We start from the raw sequence: 24,073 nt of genomic DNA on the forward strand, positions 1-24,073 counted from the left end.
ATTACGATAAGTTTACACACTAACAGATGATTTTACTAGAATTAGTGGGGTGATCACATAGTAAGATATAAAAATGTCGAATCATCACATTGTATACCTAAAACTAATATGTAGAAATATTGGCCCAATGTCACCAGATAATCTGATTTTTTAAGAGAAATAGGAAGCCCAGATTATTATGTAAAATATCCCAAATTTTAAGTGTTGGAAATGAATTTTAAAATGTTTAATATATGGTGTGGGCAATAAATAAATGAATAAATAAATAAATAAATAAATAAATAAATAAATAAATAAATAAATAAATAGATAGATAGATAGATAGATAGATAACTGCAGGCCAGTCTCTGACTCTCAAGCTGGCTGTTTGAAAGTTAAATCACATTTTTTTTATACAAACAATAGGCATAATTGACAGTGTTCCATCCTCAAACCTGGGCAATAATAAACAAAACCAAGACATGAAATTAGAAGTATTTGATTATTTTTGGTTTTGTTTTACATTATTAATTATGATGATTTACAGAAGCAGCTTAATTGAGAGCAGTGACAAGGGACATGGTTATTATGGAGACTCTGGATGGGATTTATGGTCCTTGCAAGGACTGCAGAGGCTAATACACTTGTTTATTTTTAAAATTCTTTCTCTCTTCAAAACACACAAATTTCCTTTTCATTGATTGGACTTTAGTCTTCTTGTCAGAGATATTTATGACCACTTTGTGGGGGAGATCACAAAAGAAATGGGGGATAAAGATTAATTTTTTTTAGATAATTGGGTTAGAAATAGATGAGAACTTTAAATAAAAATTTGTTTAAGAAATTTTGATATATGATACGCTATAATATAAGTATGAAAGTAAGTCCAACCTGCTTAAATGCTGTCTCCTTCACTCCCCGCCAAGGATGCCAGGAAGTGGGCTGTTTACAACTGGATGTTGTAATAATAAGTGCCCAATACTGTTGGGTCACTGGCCCTTCTTTTCGAGGTTGCCACATATATTAAACACTTGGTGGTAACTCACAGGGGCCCTGGACACGCAGGGCCCTACAACTCACGCAGTAGTGGAAACCGACAATTTTCACACTAACTAAAAAACCAAAGCAACATTTAGAGAACATAGACCCTTGCAAAGAAGTAGGTAATTCATATATGTCATCCAACATGGCTACCACTGACTAAAGCATTTTTTTACAACTGTTTTCAGAGACTTTGGTTCGCTCCTTTGTATATTCTTAATGGGAACGAATCCTCATTTCCTGAGGCTGAATTCGATTTCTGAAAAAGGCAAAGTTCCTCTAGATTAGAGGTGTATGACAAAGAGAGATTGTGAAGCAATGAGGCTGATGTTCATGTGCACCTCATGAAATGGCTTGGAATGAAATCTCTAAAAAAGGCTTTAGACATGTTCTGAGTACTAGGAATGGCATCATCATTAGATTAAGTTTAGAGAAAGATACTTGGAGGAGCAGGCACTCTGCTAACAAACCCCTATGTTTCCCTTCGCAGGGTCGTATAGCAGATCGGAAAGACCATGAGATTGAAACAAAAGACCAGGATGGAATCCCTTCTTAACTGTTTACTAGTTGTATAAGTTTTGCAAAAATTTAATGAAAGTTTCTTTATGTGTAAGAATATAGAATGTGAGAGAAGAAATTACACTTGTTGACTACCTTTTCCTCTGAATAGAGCTGATATAAAGTAGATGTGCAATAATCATTAAAGAAATGAACAAAAATTCTAATGTCAACTGTTTCCAAAAAAATTATAAACAAAGTATCCATTTAAAACATTAAATTAACAAGTTTTTAAAAATCAGTTCATGCTGTAAAGAGTAGAGGATAACTGGCATTCTCTCACATTGCTACTAACCATATAAATTAGGAATATAACTTGGAAATAAGAAATATGACCTGAAAAAATATATATACTCGTTGATCTAGTAGTTCTAATTTTAGGGCATCTTGAGAAAAAATCCTAAAAACAAGAAGATTATATGTACAAATATGTTCACTGTAACACTATTTATACTAGCAAGTAACTAGTCTATCTAGGGTTCTAGTAATAGGGGAATAGTTACCTTAAAAATGGCACATGCTCCATTAAAAAGAGAAGAAAATACTATGCAGTAATAATGTGGTACATCCTTCTGGTATAAAGAGAAGTAAAATAAGCTGTGCATAAAACTGCATGTATGGCAGGACAGTAAGACAACATATACACAAAAAGAGAGTCTGAAAGGAAATATAACAAAAAACAAATGGTGGTTGTGTTAAGCTGAAATTGTAGTTAAGATTTCCTATTTTCTAAATTTTCTATAACATAATTATATACCTCTTCTGGTATACAAAAAATAATTCAGTCCTTTAGTTTACTAAGGAAATTATGCTTGTATGGGGAAAAAAATTTAAAGCGGCTGTAACAGCCAGGGATGATAGAATTTAAAAGAACATCCTGCACCCATTGATGTCCACCTACTGTTCGAACACACCCCTTTACCAACTTATAGTCCCACATCCTGGTACAGACCTTAGTCTGCACAACTTGTCTGTCTTGTCCATGCCTTATATACTTTCCTCAAAGATACACAAAGCTGAACTGTAGGATGTCATCTGCTATGGGAATTTCTCCTGCTTCCTCTCATGGCCAAATTTCAGTTCCTCCATTTCAAACACGCCCCCTCCCCCGTGGTTTTCTGTACAGTTGTGCAGTCACTCCTGTCTCGCTGCTCTCTGGAACTTAGTTCAAACTTCTAATTTTGATTCTTATTATGTTGTCATTATCAGTTTTTAGATCTATCTCCCTAACTTTTATTTTCCTAGGTCTAGCATCCTCCTAGTACATAATTACCACTCAATATAATTGTTCAATGAATGAATATATTGATGATGATATTTCCTTTTGTCGTTGCTTCCAAATTTTCTTTCTGAAAAAGCAGACAGCTTACCCCTTATCATTTTCTTACTTGCACTCTTCATAAAAAGAGAAAAGGAATCCAGGGCAAAAACAAGCATATTTTGCTGATTGATCCTACTGATAAGGCCTTATTTGAGAAGTGGGATGTCCAAGAAAAACTTCCTGTCAGGATCTTATCACCATCCCTCTTTACCGTAGAAGCTTTACAGAGATGTTGGGTTGTTCAATATTTATTCACTCAGCAAATATGTGAGTGTTTACTTTGTGCCAGTTACTTTTAGGAGCTCAATGCACAGTGGTAAAGCCCACAGACATGCTCTCTCCCCTCATAGAACTTCTAGCCTGGCAGGGGAGACAGAATTACTTAGGGAGACAAATTACTAAGGAGTAATTAAACAAACAATTATGAATGGCAGTGTGTTCTATGGAGGAAAAGAAAAGGGTGGCATGGGAGAGGAAAGTAAGGGTGAGAGGGAAACTAGGCTGGGTGGTTAAAACAGGAAGTCAGGTTCTTCAATCATACACTCCACCCCTTTGACAAATATGCAAGAAGCATTTGTCTCAAGTAAGGCACCGTAGCTGCCAACAACTACTAGCTGCCAACAACTGTGGGATTTTGTTTCAAAATCTAACAACTGTGGGGTTTGTTTCAAAATCCAAATTATTGGTTCTGGTCATTCCTTGAAACAAGGAATGACTTTATGAAGCAGAGCACTAGGGACGCAGCAAGAAGTCTGACTTAAAGCAGTTTTTATTTAAGACAAAAAGCTACTAAAACAAACAACAACAGAAAAAGTGTTTTCCATGAAATTATATATTTGGTCACCAAGATATAAATACTACTCTATGGCTTTGTAACAGAATATTTTTAGTAAGAAGTTTAAAGCTTAATTTGCCAAGTAGTACTTATTCTTGAAAAATTATACATTGGTTGTGTGCTTTCATCATCCTAAGAGCTTACTTAAAGTTACCATGATGAAGATGGTGAAATGTATTTTAACAGCAAAAGACGGACCAGTTCCGCTCATGGATCAGTTACGCAAAGATTTCCTTCAAAGATTTCCTTTTGTGTTCTACCTTTCAGAAATTTAGTAGAAGTAGTTCCCTGTATGTGCCATGTTCTCCCACCTCAGAATTTTGCACTTGCTGTTTTCTTTTCCTGGAATGCCTTTCCTTTCCCGTCTATCTGATGGGCTCCTTCTTATACTTTCAAAGTCAGCTCAGTCAGCACTTCCTCTGGGATCCTTTGTCTGAGGCTTCCTCTGCTAGGCTCCCACAGTGCCCGCTACGGACCACAGACTGTAGCGCTCAGCAAGTTTTGTTGGAATTGTCTACTTCTTGGATTTTCCAAACTGGAATATGAGCACCTCATGGTCTCTGCAGTGTCCTGCACATTCCAGGTGACCGATAAACGTTTGCTGAGAATATATCTGCATTTTAGAGAAAAAAAGAAGCTTGGTTTTCCTCCATGGACAGGACAGAAAGAGGAAAAGCCGTAACAGACTATAATGCTATACATTTAAGTATAACTTCAATGTTTACATTGAACAATAAACCTGTCTCTCCCACATTCCCATAAAACCACAGGAGTCGATCTTTATTGCAACAACTTAAAGTATCACGAATGTACAGAACTTAAAAATACTACCCATGATTGCCTGCCACTCTCTGAAACCTGAAAATGGAAAAAAATACTGGGTGGGGTGGGTAAGGGAGAAAATGGCATAAAGACATTTAACCACTGACAACACCCAAATGGAAGTCCAACTTTTTAAGCAATTAAAATTCTATGATTTGCCCCAAAATATGCTTTTATGGAGTCAGGAAATCATGTTAATGTTTTTAGAGTAACTGAAAATCACTTCTAAATGGGTTCCTTCTGTAGACATAACCAATAATAAGGTTTCTTTTCTTTTCATCAAAGATGTTTCTTCATTTAAGTTGCAGAAATATGCAATTTTAATTGGCTATAGGAGGAAATAAGACCGACAAATTATTGGTTCTGGTCAGTAGGTGCATCTGTGGCTGCTAAGACCCAAGTCTGGCACATGGTGTGTCTTCTAAAATACTGGCCCACAGTCCTTGACAAAAATATAGCAGTGCAGTTAAATGGTATACCTCTAGCTATAGAATTCAAAGGCATTAATCTATAATGGAGCAAGTTTAATATTCATCTGATATGAACCTCATTTTGAAGCATACAGGAAAAGCTACTTAGCCTGTTAAGAGTCCAGATTTTAAAATGTTCCCATAAGGATGAAACAACTAACATAAATTTAAAGTTAGTTATTTGGGGGAAGAAGAATTTCTTTATTTTTTCATTCTCCTTGTTTTTTATTTTTTAAAAAATATTTTTGATGTACTAAATAATTGTATATGTATACATAACTATTATAAAGAGTATATATCAAACTATTTAGTATATTGGTAATATCTACCCATAACCTCTATCTCAGGTTTTAATTACAAGCTATAAAGTATATTTTGGCTATTTCCTGTGATAAATGAGAGCTTAAGTCAAAACGTAAGTTTTGGCAGGCATCCTTAAAATTGTTCCAGCAAACGGGCTACAGTTTGATATGCTGACACGTAAAAGTCACAGGTGCCAGGGAATACATTTTGTGGCTGATATATTGAGGGGTCCACCATGATGCAGAGTTGATGGACACATTTGCATCCTCATGCCCCTCAATCTCACAGTCGACCACCCCATCTTGGCAGTGATCTTCATTGGTTTCTCAGACACAGTATTTTCCCAGTTTTCCTCTTCGTTCCCTAACTTCTCTGCCTCTTTTGTTGGCTCCACTTCTCCACAACTCTAAAACTACTTTTTTCTCACTCAACACCGTTTCCTTAGGGGATTTCATGTTTTTACGGGATTCCATAACTTTATGAGATTTCAATTACCACTGACCTGCCAACAAATTTCTCCTTATTTCCTATTTCCTTTAAGGTCAGGTGCTGTGTGTGTGTGTGTGTGTGTGTGTGTGTGTGTGTGTGTGTGTGCGTGTGCGTGTGTGTGCGTGTGTGTGCGCGTGCGTGTGTGTGCGCGTGCGTGCGCGCGCGCGCGTGTGTGTGCGCATGCATTAATTGCTGTAATGTCAGTTTCTGAAACACAGTGATTGCTTGATTAATGAGCAATGGCGAGGTCATGGTGAATTTCTTCTATTATGGTGGCTGATAGAAGACACCTGCCTTTAATAACTTAACAGTCAAGGTCATCGTTTCTATTGTTATAGGCCAGAACTCTGGGCCCAACAGATGGCAATCATTTGAGCAAATCCAAAGCCCTCTATTTAGGGAAATAACCCTTCTTTGCAAGTACTTCTTCATTATCTTTACATTGTGGCAGGATGGCCTATCATTGAGTTTTTAGTTCTCCCTATATACCAAGCACAGTGCTACGTATTTTATATACACAATCACATTTAATCTATGTAGCAAGTCTTGAGGGACACATTGTTATTATCTCACTCTTATAAACAAGGAAACTAAAGTTTAGCAAGTTTAAGTAACTTGCCCGCCTAGTCTCACAACTAATAAGTGCCAAAACCAGGGTTTGAATCCTAGCCAGCAGCAGTCCAGGTTAAGAAGATCTATACCTGTATGGAAAGTCGCAAACCTGAGAGCAGTAGCAGATTGACAAGAATAATAGTGAACATAAAATAATAAAAAAACAGCATATTACTATTCGAGTATACTGTAGACGATTGCCAAAAAGCAGATCTGACCTAAATGTATTTCTTGTATGCCAGGTACTGTTCCAAGTGCTTTACTTATTAACTAATGTGTGATGAAGATGAAACAATAAAGCTTTATACACATTACTCATACAATCTTCAAATAACTTTATGGGCTAAGTATCATGATCACTTATAAGGTCAGGAAACAAACTCGCAGGTGAAACACTCTTCAGAGGCCACACAGCTAGCATTAGCACAGAGCCTGGATTTGAAAACAATTCTCCTTGATACCAAAATCTCTGCTATTAAACACAATGAAAATGGTCTTGAAAATTTGGTACATATACCATCAGTATCATGAGTTTTTTTGTAAAATAAAGATCTATAGTCAATTAAATTTGGGACTCACTATATATTCTCTCTTTGAGGCTCAAAATACACATTAGCATGCTAGGAATTACATGAAAACAATAATAAAATAAAATAAAATAAGAAATCCTGATTAACCCTGTTTAACTGAGCATTTCCCGGTTGTATTTAACCATGGAACCCTTCTATATATGTTATATCAAAACCCTCCAGAACTAAAATTTGTAAATACACAACACACTCCTTTCCTACCTGACACTTAATGTGAACCACACAACTAGTAGAAAAGATTTCAGAATGGAGAGTGTAGCATGGGTAGGGGAGTAGACTGATCATAATAGGCAGCCATGGAATAGAATTCAAAGGGCAAAGGAGTCCAGCAGACCTGGTTCACAGCCAGCCTCACTAGGCGGTCACCGGTCTGTGAATCAGTTACCTAATCTTGGCGAGCATCTATTTCCTTCTCCTTGAATGAGGGCATTAACTACTATTTTACAAGGTGGTTGTTTATTATTCAGTAAATGGGTCCATTATTATGCAGATATATGCCAGAAATTTTATTCAGCTAAAAGCAAAAAATCGAAAAGCAAAAGAATTGCCTTGCTAAGAAAGTCAAAGAATCGAGATTATTGCTACTCCGGACTTGCTTCTCACTAATAGGGAAGAACTGTGCCATGAAATCAAAGTGATTGAAAGCTTGGGGACAGAGTGACTCTATGTTTATTTGATGCATAAATGAGGAATAGTGAGATAAGCATCTTGCACTTTAGAAAAGCAGACTTTAGAAAAGTCAAAGAAAAGGTAATTTGAGTTCCAGAGCAGGGACAATATTAGAGAAAGACAGCACAGAAGAGTATCAGTCAAGTAAATTTCTTATGGGGTATTTATCAATTATTTATTCAAGAGGAAAAGGGAAAGGTAGAATGATATCAAATGAATGTGGAAATTCTCCAGCAATCTTTTACGGAGTAATTATAATTAACGTTTAGCTAGAAGCGGGCACATAATTCATTACGAATTTGAAAAAATCTGCAAAAATATTATGAGGAAGTTGAAAATCCAGAAAAAGTGAGATTTGTGAAACAAAAGTTGTAAAAATACAACGAAAAGCCATTTTTAGGTAAGTTCTGAGTCAGAAGCACAGGAAACATGAGGTCTGCCCTTTGGGGCAAATGGAGTAGCAGAGATAACTGAAAGAAAGCAGAACCATGAACTCCTATTTGCTCTACTGTGACTGATTTAACAACAACAATGACAACAACAACAGCAAGAACAACAAACACCTAAAACGGTAAGAAGGAAAGGACGCCTACATAATAGGTAAGAAAGCTTATGATTTGGTGGGGAGCTTGTACATATCAACATAAGAAAAGGAATACATGAAGGCCATCAAAGAAAAACAAAATGTAAAGGAAAGAAGGCTGACTGGGAGAAAAAGGGGGAGTTTCCAAAAGAGATTTCTGCGTACGTGTTGAAAGATGTGGGGGAGGCTGGCCAATGTAAGTGAGCGGGAAAGCATGTGAGGCGGCGGTGAAGACAAAAGGAACGGTGTCAGATACAAGTGCATAGGCTGTCGCGGGAACACTGTGAGACTAAAGAATTTAGTACTTTTATTCTGCCACTATCCTAAGGGACAGGAAGTCAGGGGTTAAGGTGAGGAGTGATTCACTGGAGGGTTAACAATAAGATTTGAGCAGAACAAGGATCATCCTACAACATAAACTTGATTATGCTGAGTGTTTGCAGGTCAAATAAATGTAGGCCAAACACCCGTCCAGATTCGATTAGGTATAATTCTGTTTTAAAACAGTTGTATTGGCATGATTATTAATAGCAGCCCCTATGGCTCTCAAAAATATCCTTGTTTAGACAATGCATTATATGGCTACCTAGATATATGTACCTTGGAGACTATCTATCTGTGTTTAATAGCAATAATAATAAACTATAGAGAGGAGAGCTTCCTAACAGGTATGCCACAAATGGTTTATAGGTAGGCCACAAGATATTGGCTTAGGTGTTTAATAAAAGTAAAAATTTAAAACCATTTTTATAGCCATATAAAAGTTGGTATTCTATTTGAGAACCATTGTGTAATTCTCTTTATAAATCTTCTGAATTCTGTCATTCAAGCCCATACAAATTCCCACCAAATCTCTTCCAGTTTCCCATGGCATACTTTAAAAATATAATCAAGTGTATGGCATGCAAAAAAGATTGGGAAACACTAGTGCACATTAATTTCACTGTGGGAGTGCAAACAGAAGGTCAAGATGTAGTATATTAGTGCCAAAGTTATCATGAGCATTCTCATATGCATGGCCATGGCTGTGAGGGGCCTGTCACAAAGAGCACCAGGACAAAAAGGGGCAAATACATCATAGAGGACTACGTTTTCCGTTCAGCCTGGCCCAAGAGTGACAGCACGAAATTAAGCATCTAGGAACTTTGATTCCAGTCCCCATTTTGCCAGTATAACTAATCATGTAATCTTGGGGATGTCACTGACCCTTTCTGAACCTCAGTTTCCTCACTCGACAAATGGAAATAACAAATGCCAGCCAGTTATTTATTGAAAAATAAAATGAGAGGATATATGTGAAACCCTTTGTAAAACCTAGAGTTCTATATAATTAAAAATTAGGTTCTTTAGTGTCTCATTTCTCTTAGGGCTAGCCTCCTCTTCCTCTCACCACTGCCACACCCCTGCGATATCCTTGGTAGGATCTCCTAATCCTATTTTCACTCCATACACATTCATTCCTACTACTTCCACACCACCCATTCAATGACCATTCCCAAATCCATATCTCCATCCCACTTCTCTCTCCTGAGCTCTGGTCTTGTATATGTGAGCTATTTGTGAACAGTAATCCTTGTATCAGTCCCATGGACAATTCAGAACAAGGTCCAAAACTCTATTATCTTCACCCTCAGATCTACTCCTTTTCCTAAATCAGGCTTATCATCACTATTCACCCAGTTACTCCAGAGACTTTCCCGAGTCACCTTTGACTCTTTTCTCTCCTTCACTCATACTACCACCTCCATCAGCAACTCTGGTCGGCTTCACTCCAAACAAGTCCCACTTTATTAGTTCACATTCTTACCTCTCACGTAGATTGGTGGATTGCTTCCTAGGTGGTCTCTCACCTTTACTTGCTTTCTTAAATTCTAGTCTCTACACTGTCACTGAGAAAGTCTATTTTAAGACACAGATTTGACCATGTGATTTCCCTGCTAAAAATCTTTCGGTGGCTCCTTTGTTGGCCCACAGAGCCCTGTATTATTTGACCAGTGCTTCTTTCCTGTCTCATATTTCTGACTCTTGGGCTTCATGCTCCAGCGTCTAAACCACTTTTAGTTTCTTAGCTGTAGCATCTTCTCCCATTGGAAAGTCCCTTGTGGTTAGGATGCCCTTTTCACCCTCCTTTCTTCTCTCTCTTCTCTTTCTCCACCTCCTTCACTTAGCTAGCTCCTATGGAAAAGCATTCTGGTTCAGTGGTTAAGCTCTTGAACTCAGAGTGAGGCTGGAGGCAAATTTTGATCACTTCTTATAAACTCTGTCATCTTGAGCCAGTTACTTTTCTTTGCATTTTAGTTTCCTCTTTTGTAAGATAAGGAAAATAAAAACACCCACTTCATAGAATTATAGCATGAACTAAATGAGTTGCATGCAAAACACATAGCATAGTATCTGGCACAGAGTAAATGCTCACTATATGCTTAATAGATGTCAGTTACTTTTACTGTAAGCACTAACCTTCATAGATTAGATGTCATGTGAAAGGAAAACAATTCCTGATGCCCAGGTCTAGATTAGATGTCCTTTTTTAAGGCTCTTGCAGAAACCCACGAATGCCTCTGTCATAACTCTTCTTCTGTCATTCAAGTACACACTCTGTAACTGTCAATAGGTTTATCTCCCCTTTACTCGACTGTAAACTTCTCAAAATTAGGATTTTTTTTTTTAATTTTTGTTTTGCCAGTTCCTAGCGTTGGTGTTCAGTTAATATTTATTGAATGATTATTTCTAAATGGTGGGATTTCAATTTTATTTTGAAAACATTGAAAGATAGATTGTTAAAAATCTTTTAATACGACACAGAGTAAGTAGGGAATATATTTAGGTTTGCCACTTGGAAATTCAAATTCATTTCTTAATTCTTTATAAACATAAAAAAAAGAAAAGAAGTGGTTGACGGTTCCCACAGAGTTCACTTGTCAGTAAAAGTAAATATATACTATTTTAAAAGAAGTAATTAACAGAACATTTAAGAATGATTATTGCACTTTCACAATTCACAAAAATGTCTTAGATCAAACTCAAGCCACATGTTAGAAATAGAATGTCCCATTAACACAAAGTAATAATGATGGCATTTCTGTTCTCAAGGCTATATTTGTAGAATTCTAGGAAAAGTAAAAAGAAAAACTATAAATTGGCATTGTCTAACACATCTGGGAGCTGAATCCATCTGACCTTAATATTTGATTGGATCTACCAAGAGGTACTGCCTATAAAGAGCAAATCAGATTGCTTATCTGTCAGAACTAATACTGATTAAATACTGCCACTGAAGCTATACTAAAAGCCTTTCTGCTACCAGGTATTTAAAGAAAAATCCCATCAAATCAGCTACAAATTATTGTGGTTGGTGCAATCTCTAAGAAATATATATCATGGCAAGTCTGGAAGGTGGTAGACAAAACTTATTATTTACTAATGCTTTCAGGTTAAATTTACCTGATCTTAGTAAACATCCCAGTTCAAGAATGTTTATGAAAAAGGTTAACGAGATGAAGTTTCTCACGGCATCCAGCGAGCTGTTATTTAAACCATACCCACACAGCCCAAAGGCACATCACGCACAGAAAATTCAGGTAAGATCAATTTAGATTTCAACAAGTTTGGGGACATTTTACAGGATGAAAAAACTTTCTCAATTAGTCCAAAAGTACTGTCATCCATAAAAACTAGAGGGGACATTCAGCAGAAATACCAATTTCAACAACCTCTCTTTTACACTGTCATTGAAAAGACACATAGTATAAGAACTAGTAAGTTAGGAGATGACGAAGTCCAGTCAAGTTATGCCCTTGCTCTGAACTCTTTTCAGATACCATTAGTACCTTTAGTCACCATCTTTATAACTTTTCTAAGCTGTACGTAACCTCTCTCTCCTATGAGCTTCTGTAACTTTACCTCTGTAATACCTGTCAGCTCCTATCTTCCTAACATGGTTTCTCCATTCGACTGGGCCGTAGTTTCTTTTAGGTCATTTTAGCATCTCCCTAAAACTTCACACTAAGTAAGCTTTCAATCTGTGTTAAATCTAAGTGACTGAGCACGAGGCGTCCATATTGATAGCTGTATTGGGGATCCAAAAGGCCTTTAAAAAAAAGTCTGATTTTCTTCACAAAACAATTACTAAAGGATTAATCACACTGTTATGCATATACACATCATTTCCATTTTGGAAGTAGAAAACCTAGTACAAAAACTTACTACAAAAAAGTTTTTAAATAATTTCTTATTACTACATGTTCATTGTAGAAAAACAAGAATAGACAGATCTGAAAATTGAAGATATAACTTTATGCCACCTCCAAATCCTTATATTTTAAATTATCTCCTTCCGCTTTTTTGGTACCTGTATATGTAAATATACATAACTATATATTTGGAAGATATTTTAGATGGGATAATGGGAATATATGCTGTTTTGTAGCATTTTCCCACTTAATGTATAGTACAAATGTTTCAGAGGCCATTAAACATTAATTTAAAAGCTAATTTTTTTGACTGCTTAGTATTCTAAAAAATGGGTTCACCATAATTTACTAATATCATATTATTCTTAAGTTTTCATTTTTTTAAATAATGGTACCAAAAAAAAAAAAAAGATTTAAAAGGTTGCTGAATGATCCCCCATATTCCTCATAAACAGCAGTGTTTTTGGACTAGTTGAACAAGGTTTTTGATTCTGTAAAATGTTTCCATCTTTATAGCTACATCCTTGCCTATAACCATCATTACTTAAAATAAATTCCTCCAGAGAGATTGCTGGGTCAAAGAATAAATATGCTTCTATGGCTTCCAATAGATATTGCCAAACTCAGCAGTGTATACTTCTCAGAATCTTCACTTGTACTGGGATTGCCATTTTTTAAAATCTTTGCTTGCACAGCAGTTTAAAATAAGTATCAGAATCTCCCCAAACTCCATCCTTTTCCTCTAGTTTCTGGCTGTCCAATCATCTAAATATCTTTCTCCACTGACTTTCCCAGACCTTTTGTTTGTGCTTTACCACTGCTCAAGGCTTATGATAGCTCTTCTATAACACTGAAATTTGCCTAGCTAGTATTTTATCCCTTTAGACTCTTAGAGCCAAAGTATCAACCAACTAATCTGATAAACTAATCCATGCTAATATGAAAGGGCTCATTCCCAGCAGCCTGTGAACAATATAACTTGAACAGTTTAAGGAAAATATGTCTTCTACATCTGCAATGCTTTTTATTTATCTTAAAGAGCAGTGGTTCTCAAATTTTGCTGCACATGGAAATCACCTTTTAAAAACACTGATGCCTGGAACTCCCCTTCCAGAGATTCTAAATAAATTTGGTATAGGCTGTGACTTGGGCATCAGGATGTTTTATAGCTCCATAGATGATTTTAATGTAGCATCTGTGTTTGAGATGATTTAGAGAAAGAGCTCAAGTGGCTTCTTCTTAGGTAATATTGTAGGACCCCAGGAAAGTAAAGTACAATAAACATAACTTATCTGCACAAAATAAAGGAGAAAAGAAGGATGAGAGGGGTGAATGTTTGCCAATGACAACAGAATAAAAGTAGTGTTCATATTTCCTGATGCTGGGTAGGAGCCTGCTGTGTTAGGAAGTAGGCAAAACCTCACCTCTGTGGTATCTTAAGTTGCTTTTCTCATTTGGCCAATGAACTCTGATGAAAATTACTTGGGTAATAAACTTTATGCCATGCAATTTAGTGGTAGCTCTCCAGGTTTCAATAAGATAAATTGCTTCCCGTTTACATTTTTTTTTTTTTAATTTTATTCTTTCAACAATGTTGGACACTCCCACAAATTTTGGAATCCCCACAATCCATAGAGGACCTTGGGGACAACTCTTAGTAGATTAACTACAAGTTCCAGGCATTTAAATACATTACTAAGCCTCACAGCAACCTTATGAAGTTAGCTCTGTTTTACAGGGTAGGTTAGTAAATTGCCTGGCCTCACCACCAATAAGTGGCTTGGCTGGGATGGGATTCAGGAAGGCATGACTCTAACAATCATGATCCAATCTACTTACAGTGTGTCAGGCCACATTGCCTTTCCCCCAGGACAATTTGAAGTGGCCCTGGTAGATTCCTTTACTGGGTAGAATATGCTTCCATGTGGTCTGAATGATCTTTCTGATATTTCACAGTTCCGAAGACAAGTGATGGGAGACACTTCTCTGCAAACCCATTCCCCAGCTACCGTGGTAGGTGAAAATACTTGGTTACCTCATCTTGCTCTGTGACCTGGAGTTACACACATCATCATTCCCAAACGCCAGCTGGGGACACATTCTGTAAAGGACCACAGGGTCTAAAGGCCTTCCCTTTCATGGGTTGGCAGCCTGGTTGGGGAAGAAAGGCTTTTCTTGAAACCTGGCTTTTCTCAGATTACTTATGAGGTGGAAGACTTCCTTGGTGACCTGAAAACTAAAAATAACCTCTGAGGCTAACACAGCAGTTTTATTCTTTTTCCCTTGTATTTCTTATTCTTTTCAGTCACTATTTTTCTTATCAATTTATTTACTAAAGGCCATTTAACCCACCCTAGAATCCTTGAAAGATGTTACTCCCAAGTTACTTAATTTCTAGAGGAAAAGAGGGATTGCAGGGCTTCCTATATGAAGACTGCCCTTCGTGGAATCAATGCTAGAGAAAGGGATGGTAATTTTTCCACTACGTCGACATTATAGAAAGCAGGTGAGAAGGAAGAGGGTGTATAGCTTCATAGGCGCTTCCTAGTAGACAACGGGGAACTTGGGAGTGGAGAAGGTGGTTGGATTCAAGAGAAGCAAATCCGTGCTAGGAGTGGGCTACAATACCTTATTAAAGGGCTTTTTAATAGGACAAAGCTTCAGAGACTATGTAACTCAACACAATTAGAATGGTGAGGGAGGAGGAACATCGACGATCCAGGAAAATCATGATTTTTTCCCCTTTCTTTCTCTTGTCATTCCTGGAAAAAAAAGGAGTTTACAAAAATAAGCTGAGATTAACTAAGGTTGGGGGAAGAGAGGAGACTTGGTTTTCCACGAGGGTTAGGAATTAAGACAGAGCAAGCTACTCAGAAATACTGATCAATTATAGGGCTCAGCCTTGGCTGCAGGTTGTAGTTTAGATTTTTGATTTCTTGGCACTAAAAATAATGCCCCTTGCCATAGAATAAACCTGTCTGTGGGGAAAAAAGAAATACGCACCCATGATACAGAAGAAAAAATGTTACCCTGGCCATGATAAGTCAGGGTATCCTGGCTCAGGCAAAGGTTATCTCCTGGTAAGCTAAGAACATAAAATAAATGCTGTAGAGCTGGCAGAAAGCAAATGCATCATACTAACATGGGCTGCCACCTGCACCGTCTCTCCTCCAGCCAGCTAAGTCTCCCGGCCTTGTTTCTTGGGCTAAGCTGAAACTGCCACGCATGAACTGTGAAATCAAATACTTAAAGGAGCCCTGACTACTGCTCTTCGGGAATGGAGAACTCCACAGTCAAGGGATGTTGAGACATGGCCTGTGCCCACTTCTGCCTTTAAGGGGGTTGCATTGCCCAAAATGAGAGCCTGTTTTTCCCAAAGCCATCCTAAAAATGTTAACGCTCTCTGCCGGTCCCTATCTGAGAACTAAAATGGCGGGGGAGGGATGGCTTATAAAATGCTTTATGATTGTTTTTTGACGTTGAAAACCAAAAAAGAAGGGTTTATGACAGACGAAGGGTTAGACAGTTGTTAAATTCTATTCAACTACTTCACTTTCTCCGTCACTAGCGCAGACCACGAGGCACACAGATCTAGCTCGCTACTAGCAAGAAGGCGAATGCGACACCTTGAAAATGCCAGACTGAACCACCTTAAAAAGCAATCACCTCGTTGTGTTAGAAAAAAATAGGCATTCTCGTGGGACACGGTCCGCAAATTTTGGTTCCCACTTCGAATACTGCTTAAGAGGAGGTAGAATCAGCGCTCGGCTGTGCCTCACCAATTGCTGTGCGCTCCGGAAAGTCGCGTCCAGCAGCATCAGCTTCCAGGGATCGGACACGGAGCTGGGCAGGGGGATGTAGATATAATAGGCGGCCAGCGCCACCAGGGCGGTGAGCACCACACAGGACGACCTCATCATCCGCCGGGGTCGGCTCGCCCTCAGGTTGACGAGGATGAACGAGCGATACCACCCAAAGACCTCCAGCAAGTTTCTGCAAGGGCCAGCTGCTCATTCACTGGTTTCTTATACGCCCAGGAGCCAATCAGAGGCGGCGTCGGGAGAATGTGGGAGCGCAGACATGCACTCTCTCCCGTGTCCTTGCAAAGTGTCGCGGACACACCAGGGTTGGGAAAGCTCTGAGGCTGCGCAAGGCGCAGCACAGCGGACTCTGGAGGACACAGGTGTGTGCTGCACGCCTGTGACCAAGGGCTCCCTCCTGAAGGTTCTCAAATAGAAACCTGAAATAGTTTCGGTGTGACGAGCCTGTGTCTAAAGCATGCAGGCCATTCTGATTCAAAATGGAGATACTGAGGAAGTTAATAAAAATCCACTGTCTTCTAGAACCAGACTTGCAATAGAAAGAAATTCAAGCTGATATGTGGTGAAGGAGGATAATTATAAATTCTTATAGTTCAAGCAATGACAAGCCAGCAGTACATCCAGCACCGAAGTCTTGGTTTCCAAACCCCGGTCTCCGATAAAAGGAAGCATGACTCTGTCACAGCTCCTTGGGGAAAAAGGGTGATTCCAGAGCTGCGGCAGGTGAAGTACAGGATGTATTTTTGTGCTAGTAAATAGGGAAGTGCTCAAAATGATGGAGTCTGGTCAAAGCACACAGGTGGCAACTCGGAGGAGCTCCCAACGCTAAAGCTGAGATAATTTTAGCATCAAAATGAATAACAATGGATTAAAACTATTGAATGAAATAAAAACCCATGAGACTATATTACTACAAATGAATAAAGAAATGAAAAATGCCACCTGAAAAAATTCATTCAATGGGTCAAATGGTAGCAGAAAAAGCACTTGAATCCAGATCTTCTGTTAAAGACTAGAGGGGAGGGGGTGAAAACAAAAGGGGAAAGAGAACTTCACTAGCCGAACTGCAGCCTGAGGTCTAAAAAGAAAACATTTGGAAGAACTGTTACAAGGAGGTGGTAAGAGAACAACTCCAAACTTATTGATCAAGGCCTTAAAACACCGGGTACATATTATTTTGCGCCTTCATATAATAATCTAAATTTATTCTGATCCAAAGAAGTGAAGTAATCATAAACTGGGGACTGACAATGAGATTATTAGGAGAAAGTTGGTTTTCTGTTCAAAGTTAGAGAAAAACATTTATATGAAGGGCACACTTCAATGGTGTTTCAAGCATTCAGGTTTGAGATCATTGTTTTATCTCTCTCTCTCTTTTTGGTAGTTACTACTTTAACATATGACTCTAAACAAATAGAAATGCATAAGTTTGTGGGTATAAGCAGGTTCATAAAGTTGGAAGCTACTCTTTATGGGTGATTAGAGATAATTCCAGAGATATAAACCAAGCTAACTACTGGTTTACTGCTTTAGATAACTTGTTTTCATGTAATCTGTAAAATAATTCAAATTTTACTCTGCTGCATAGTGATTAGAACAATGAAGAAAGTAGAACAGGGAGGTGTAACACTCTGTGTCTGGTTGCTGCTTTAAATTGAGTGATGAAGGGAACATCTTTAAGGAAATGCCACTGGAACTAAGACCTGAATAACTAAGGGGACAGCCATGCAGGAATCCAGAAGCCAAAGGGACAAGTGTGGAGGCCCTAAAGTGCTAAAAAGTTGAGGAACAGAAAGAGTGCTAGTGAGGCAGGAGCAGTGTGCGAGGAGTTGTGGCACCGCATAATCAGAGATTAACACCCACGTGAGAGGGAAGATCATTTAGGACTGCAGGCCATGAAAAGGAGTTTGAACATCCTGGCGCCACAGGAAGCAATGGGAGGCCTTACAGCCGGTTAGTAACAGGATTTGATCTGTATTTGAAAAGAAGCCCTCCAGCTACTCTGTAGAGAACAGTCAGGAGGCTTCTGTAGTAATTTAGATGAGAGATACTGGTGGCCCATAGTGGCAGTACAACCGTGGACTGGAGAGAAGGGGCAGATTTAGGATCTATTTTTAGAACTAGGGGAGATAGGACATACTCATAGTAGATTTTAAAGGGAGAAGAGCCAATAAAATGCCTCTCTTCTAAGTAAATGTGTAATTTGAGTTAAGCAATTAACATTTCGTTATACAGAATTATCTTGTCAATTTTTTAATTAAAATTCCTAATGATATGACATAGCAATATCATTGCTTAACAAAACCTTTATTTTATTACTTGAAATAATTTACCCAAATTGTCATAGACTACACCATGTGAAGTAGGATTCTTTATCCAAAGGCAAGCAGAACTTTAGCTCAATAAACACTTATTGAGTCCTGCTATCAGCAAGGTGCTGTGGTAGGCACTGTCATGATGAAAATGGTTCTTTTCCCACAAAAAGTATCCACTCTAGTCAGAGAGACAACCAGATAAACAGATTATTCCAAATACGTACAAAGTTCAGAGACATAGTGCAGAGGAAGTGATGATTAGTTCTGTTCTGGGAGAGTAGGGAATAAGAAGATCCACATGAATGGCAATGGCTGAGCAGATTCTTTAGGTCAAAGAGGTGTGTACAGGTAAACAATAGGTAACACCATCCCAGTGAGAGAGAACGACATACACAAAGTCCTGAAATGTGGTGTAAGTAAAAAATCAGAAGTAGTTTGATATTTCTGGAGCACAAAATGCAGGGAAGTGGAGGGTGGTAAAAGTTTTACCTGAAGAGTTAGGCAGAGGTCACATTATACAGGGCTTTGTATATTATGCCAAGGACTTTGAACATTATCCTGCAGGCAATGGGGAGGCATTGAAGGGTTTGCATAATAAGATCTAGTACCAATGTAGACGATATATTTGTGGTGGGAAAGCAGGGGAAGCTGTTGGGAGGGTGTTGGTTCTTAGGTGTCAAGAAAAAAATGATATTAGTTTAAGCATGTATCAAGTGATGGTGATGGGGTTGAAGAGTCAAAAGATATCTAAGAGGTAAAACCAGAAGGACTTGGAGAGACAGGAAAAGGGAGTAGTTAAGATAGATTCTCAAGTTTCTTGTTGAAGCAACTGGATAAAGAATGGTAGAAGAGTAAAAGATTTAAAGGAACATGAAAAATTCAGTCTGGAGTAGCTAGGTTTGAGGTGTCTATGGGATATCCAAGAAGAGATATTGAGTAGGCTCCTAGGCATCCAAGTCAGGAGCTCATAAGAGACATCCAAGCTGGAGATGTGAGTGTGAGAATATTCATCCTGTAACTGAAGACATGACAGTGGACAAAGAGAAGCTGTAAGTGTGGGGTGTCAGGGGATTAAAAGCAGGCCTGTATGCCTTGGCATTTACTGTTTAGGAGAAGGAGGAGCACAAGTTGTCAGAAGAGGCTGAGAAGAACTAACCAGGAAGGATACTGTCTGATTTAGAAAGAAATCATTCAGAAGTTAAATTGGCGGACTTTCCTAACTGGATTCTTAGAAGGGGAGACAGAGGATGGAATCAGTAATGACTTCAAAGTTTCTCGTTTGGGTAATGTCATCAACTGACATAGAAATATTGGGTGTAAAGCAGGTTTAGGAGTAAGATGGTGAGTTCAGTCCTGTACCCAGATTATATTCAGCAACATTTTTAGCAATACGATCTAATGCAATGTTAAACTTTTGATTAAAGTGTAAGTCACTACATGATATGTTGAAGAAAATTAGTTTGGGAATTACTGGATTTATCATATGTGTACTTAATTTGTATAACACTCTCTGCTGATTATGATTTGAAGCTTATCCTTGATCTTCCCAATTGTAACAGCATTATACCTACTTCAGACAGAAAACCCTGACTTGTGTTCAAAGCACAAAAGGAAGTTTTTCTTTTTCTTGCAACTTTCTTGTTATATTATCATCCAAAATATCTACGAGGTCATAAAAAAATCCAGCACAGACCAGCTTATAGCAGCTCTGGGAAAATGACAATGTTGCTTCCTAACTGGAAGCATCATTTTATTTCCTCCTCCCATCATGAACACACACTCAGAGATCAAGCCAATGCCTCATCTCCGTTTCCTGAATCTTGCCTTCAGTGACTGCCTTTGCTGTTGTAATCAAGTACCACAAATTAAGTGGCTTGAAACAACAGAAATTTATATCCTCACAGTTGTAAAGGCTAGAAATCTGAAATCAAGGTATCAGCAGAGCCATGCTATCGCTGAAAGCTCAAGGAAAGGATCCTTCTTAGCTTCTGTGGTTGCTGGCAATCCTTGGCACTCCTTGGATTATGGACGCATCCAACTCTGCCTCTGTGTTCATTGACTGACTCTTCTGTGTATGAGTCTTTGTATCTCTTCTTATAAGGACACTGGTCATATTGGATGAAGGGCCCATCCTATCTCAGTATAACCTCACCTTAACTAACTACATCTGTAAGACCCTATTTCTAAATAAAGTCGTATCTGAGGTACTGGGAAAGAAGTAAATTTTGAAGGGATGTGTGTGTGGCACTATTCAATCCAGTACAGTATCCAGATGTTAACTCAGTAATGCAAGCACTTCAGCTGGGCATTCCGCCCCTTCCACTACAGTGGCTATGCTTGTAATTTCCAAGCCTCCTGAGATAGTTTGGGTGACTCCTGCACAGGTGATTTTCCCCTTGTTTATCTTCTGAAGCTCAAGTTTTTGTCTTTGGATCGACACCTAATCTAATAACTAATTCAGCCTATAAGAAAAGGGGTGGAAAGGGATGGGGTGAGGATAGGGGATATATATGAGTTTTCTTATACTTTGTAATTTTGAATTTCCTGTCTTCAAATTTACTGTCTTTCTTCTACTTGATCAAGTCTATTGTTTATCCTCTTTTACAATTTGTACCTCTTTGTTAAACTTCTCATTTTGTTTGTGCATTGTTTTCCTGATTTTATTGAATTGTCTTTTTGTGTTTTCTTGTTCATTGAGTTTCCTTCAAATAGCTATTTTGAATTCTTTATCCAGTAAATTGGACACCTTCATGTCTGGAAGATTATTGTGATCCTTTGATGGTATCATGTTTCTTTGATTTCTTTTCATGTGCCTCAGAGCAGAGGTCCCAATCCCTAGGCTGCGGACCAGTACCAGTCCGTGGCCTATTAGGAACTGGGCGCGCACAGCAGGAAGTGAGCAGTGGACACATGAGTGAAGCTTCATCTGTATTTGCAGCGGCTCCCCAGCGCTAGGATCACAGCCTCAGCAGCACTTCAGATCATCAGGCATTAGATTCTCATAGGAGCATCGGTCCCTGGTGCCAGAAAGGTTGGAGACCGCTGTCTTAGAGTTTTGTATTGCTGTCTTCACATTTGAAGTAGTAGTTATCTCCTCCAGTCTTTACTAACTGCCTACTCCAATGTCTCTAAACTTACCTTTTTTTTTTCTTTTGGTTCAACAGAGTACTGAAATTTCTCCTCTGCAAACCTAGACTTCTACAAAGGTTCTCTGGCCCTTGATTGATTGTCTAAGACAGTATTACCTAGAGGCTCTTGGACTGTGGACAAGAGGGGCTGAAGATAGTTCATAGGCAGCTGCAGGACCTACAACTAGGACCAGGGTCTGTCTTCCTATTACTTGACACAGGGGTAGACGACACTCCTCCCTGGTCCCTTAACATATGGTGCTGGAACCCAGAGCTCTGTCAAAAGTACTTTTGTCTGTGGATGATGACAAAAACAAGGCTCAGCTTCTGTTGCCATAATGCTGATGTCACTCCCCATTTCTCTTTTTAAAAATTCCTTAAAGGTAATAAGAACTAAAAGACAAGAAGAAAATACTTTAAAATGCATAAGATTTTATTTTTTGCATCTGAATGTGTATCATTAGAGGAAGTATTTTATGGTTTATTTAACAATTTATAATTTCAAGGTTCCTGGGAAATTAGTCAAGTTATTGCACTATTATATCACGTCCGCACTGTTTTAAGATTTTTTCCCCTCTAGAGTTTGTAACAGGTACAATAACTTCCTACACATAGTAAAAACTGGTATAGCAGACCTTTAATGCATTTGTTTAAACATTTAAAATTTCTGTTATTTCACAGTTTTTATCAATATGAAAATTCGTTGATAAAAATAAGTACATTTTAACACTCAGTTTATATTCATTGTGTAGCAGAAAATACAGCTAGTAAAGAAACACACAGGAAAATGTTTAACCATACCAAGAGTCAAGGAATGTAAAATAAAATTTCAGGGTCTTATTTTTCTCCAAAAAGTTGTAAAGATAGAATATATAATTATGTAAGGTGATGGATGTTAACTGGACTTATTGTGATGATCATTTTGCAATATGATCATTTTGCAATGTTATGTCAGTTATACCGTAGTAAAAGTTTTTAAAAAGAAAAAGAAAAAAAAGACAAACATAATATAATTGTCATTATTTCCATTTTACAAATAGAGGATCTAAGGTCTAAAGAGGTCTAATGACTTAATGTTAGATTAGAAGAGGAAATACTGGAACTCAAAACAAAATCTGGCACCTGGAGAGATTTAAAATATACCTTACAGGTCCCCCCTGGTTCCTCTTGTGCTGTCTTTGGCCTGCGATGAGTTGGCCTTTCAGTCATCATGGGCTGGCTGTAAGTTAGCTGGTATATCCAGGATCATTGGAATCAACCTCAACAAAGACAAATTTGAGAAGGCCATGGCTGTTGAAGCCACCAAATGCATCAGCCCCCAAGGACTTTACCAAGCCCATCAGTGAGGTGCTGTCAGAAATGGCAAGCAACACTGTGGGCCTCTTGAAATGAAATTTGGAAAGGCAGAGATGATGTTCCAAAACTAGTGAAAAATTTTCTGGCAAGGAAATTTGACCTGCACCAGTTGATAACCCACGTTTTATCTTAAAAAAAAAAAAAAAAAAATCAGTGAAGGATTTGAACTGCTCTATTCAAGGCAAAGATCCTAACTGTCCTGACGTTTTGAGATTCTAAGTGGTAGGTCTGTACTGTGTAATGGTGATCTGGAGCTTCTCTTTTCACACTCAACACCACTGAGATCCTGGATCTGTTTCATAAATACAAGCAGAAGTAGAAGATTTGGTGAAGATATGTAATCTTTATGGAATAAATATTTAGAGTTTTATGAATGCCTGGGAATTATTAGCAGGGAGGTTTGGGTCGACAACATTATAAATTTAAATATATGTTTTGTAAGGGTGTAATGCTATATTTTGAAAATATATATTATATATACTTGGACTTTTATGTTAGAATAGAGATTTTTTAAAAAGAGTTTTAACCATCTGCTACCACTTACAGCAGATTTAGCATGTAACCATATGGTATATATATTTCCTAAAGTAATGTTTATTTTCCTGAATATTATGAGTTCATTAAAATGAATTGAGGATGGTCTTTAACACATCATAAGCATTATTTGGATTCACTTGTAAATATTTTTGAAAAGCATTTGTTATAAATTAACTTGAATTTTGTTTTGAAATCAACACTTTTAATGGTACACACTGAATAGATTAGGAAAAAAATAGGAAAATTTAAGGACAAATTTTTAATGATTAACTTTAAGAATTATTATATCACTAGGTGAACTTGAAAAAGTATTCTATCAGGGTACATGAGATTATTTACCAGCTTATATTAATATTTCAGAAAACATGCCTTTTAATAATAATACTTATATAAAATTGCAGCTAGAATCACATTGCAATTTATATCCTATGTTCACATCAATTAAGTAGAA

At 37.8% G+C, this 24,073-nt stretch overlaps 1 protein-coding gene across 1 annotated transcript in view; it reads right to left on the reverse strand.

The window, feature by feature from the left end:
• The window catches only part of NCEH1 (neutral cholesterol ester hydrolase 1), a 57,671-nt gene extending 41,109 nt beyond the window's left edge, over positions 1–16,562 (reverse strand). Inside the window, exon 1 of the mRNA XM_023524739.1 lies at positions 16,245–16,562. Coding sequence (XP_023380507.1) covers positions 16,245–16,385 — 141 coding nt within the window. The 5' untranslated portion in view covers positions 16,386–16,562. The remainder of the gene's footprint in view (positions 1–16,244) is intronic.
• Positions 16,563–24,073: the final 7,511 nt, after the last annotated feature.

The sequence above is a fragment of the Pteropus vampyrus genome, unplaced genomic scaffold (assembly GCF_000151845.1).
Source record: "Pteropus vampyrus isolate Shadow unplaced genomic scaffold, Pvam_2.0 Scaffold12, whole genome shotgun sequence".
Taxonomy (NCBI): Eukaryota; Metazoa; Chordata; class Mammalia; order Chiroptera; family Pteropodidae; genus Pteropus; species Pteropus vampyrus.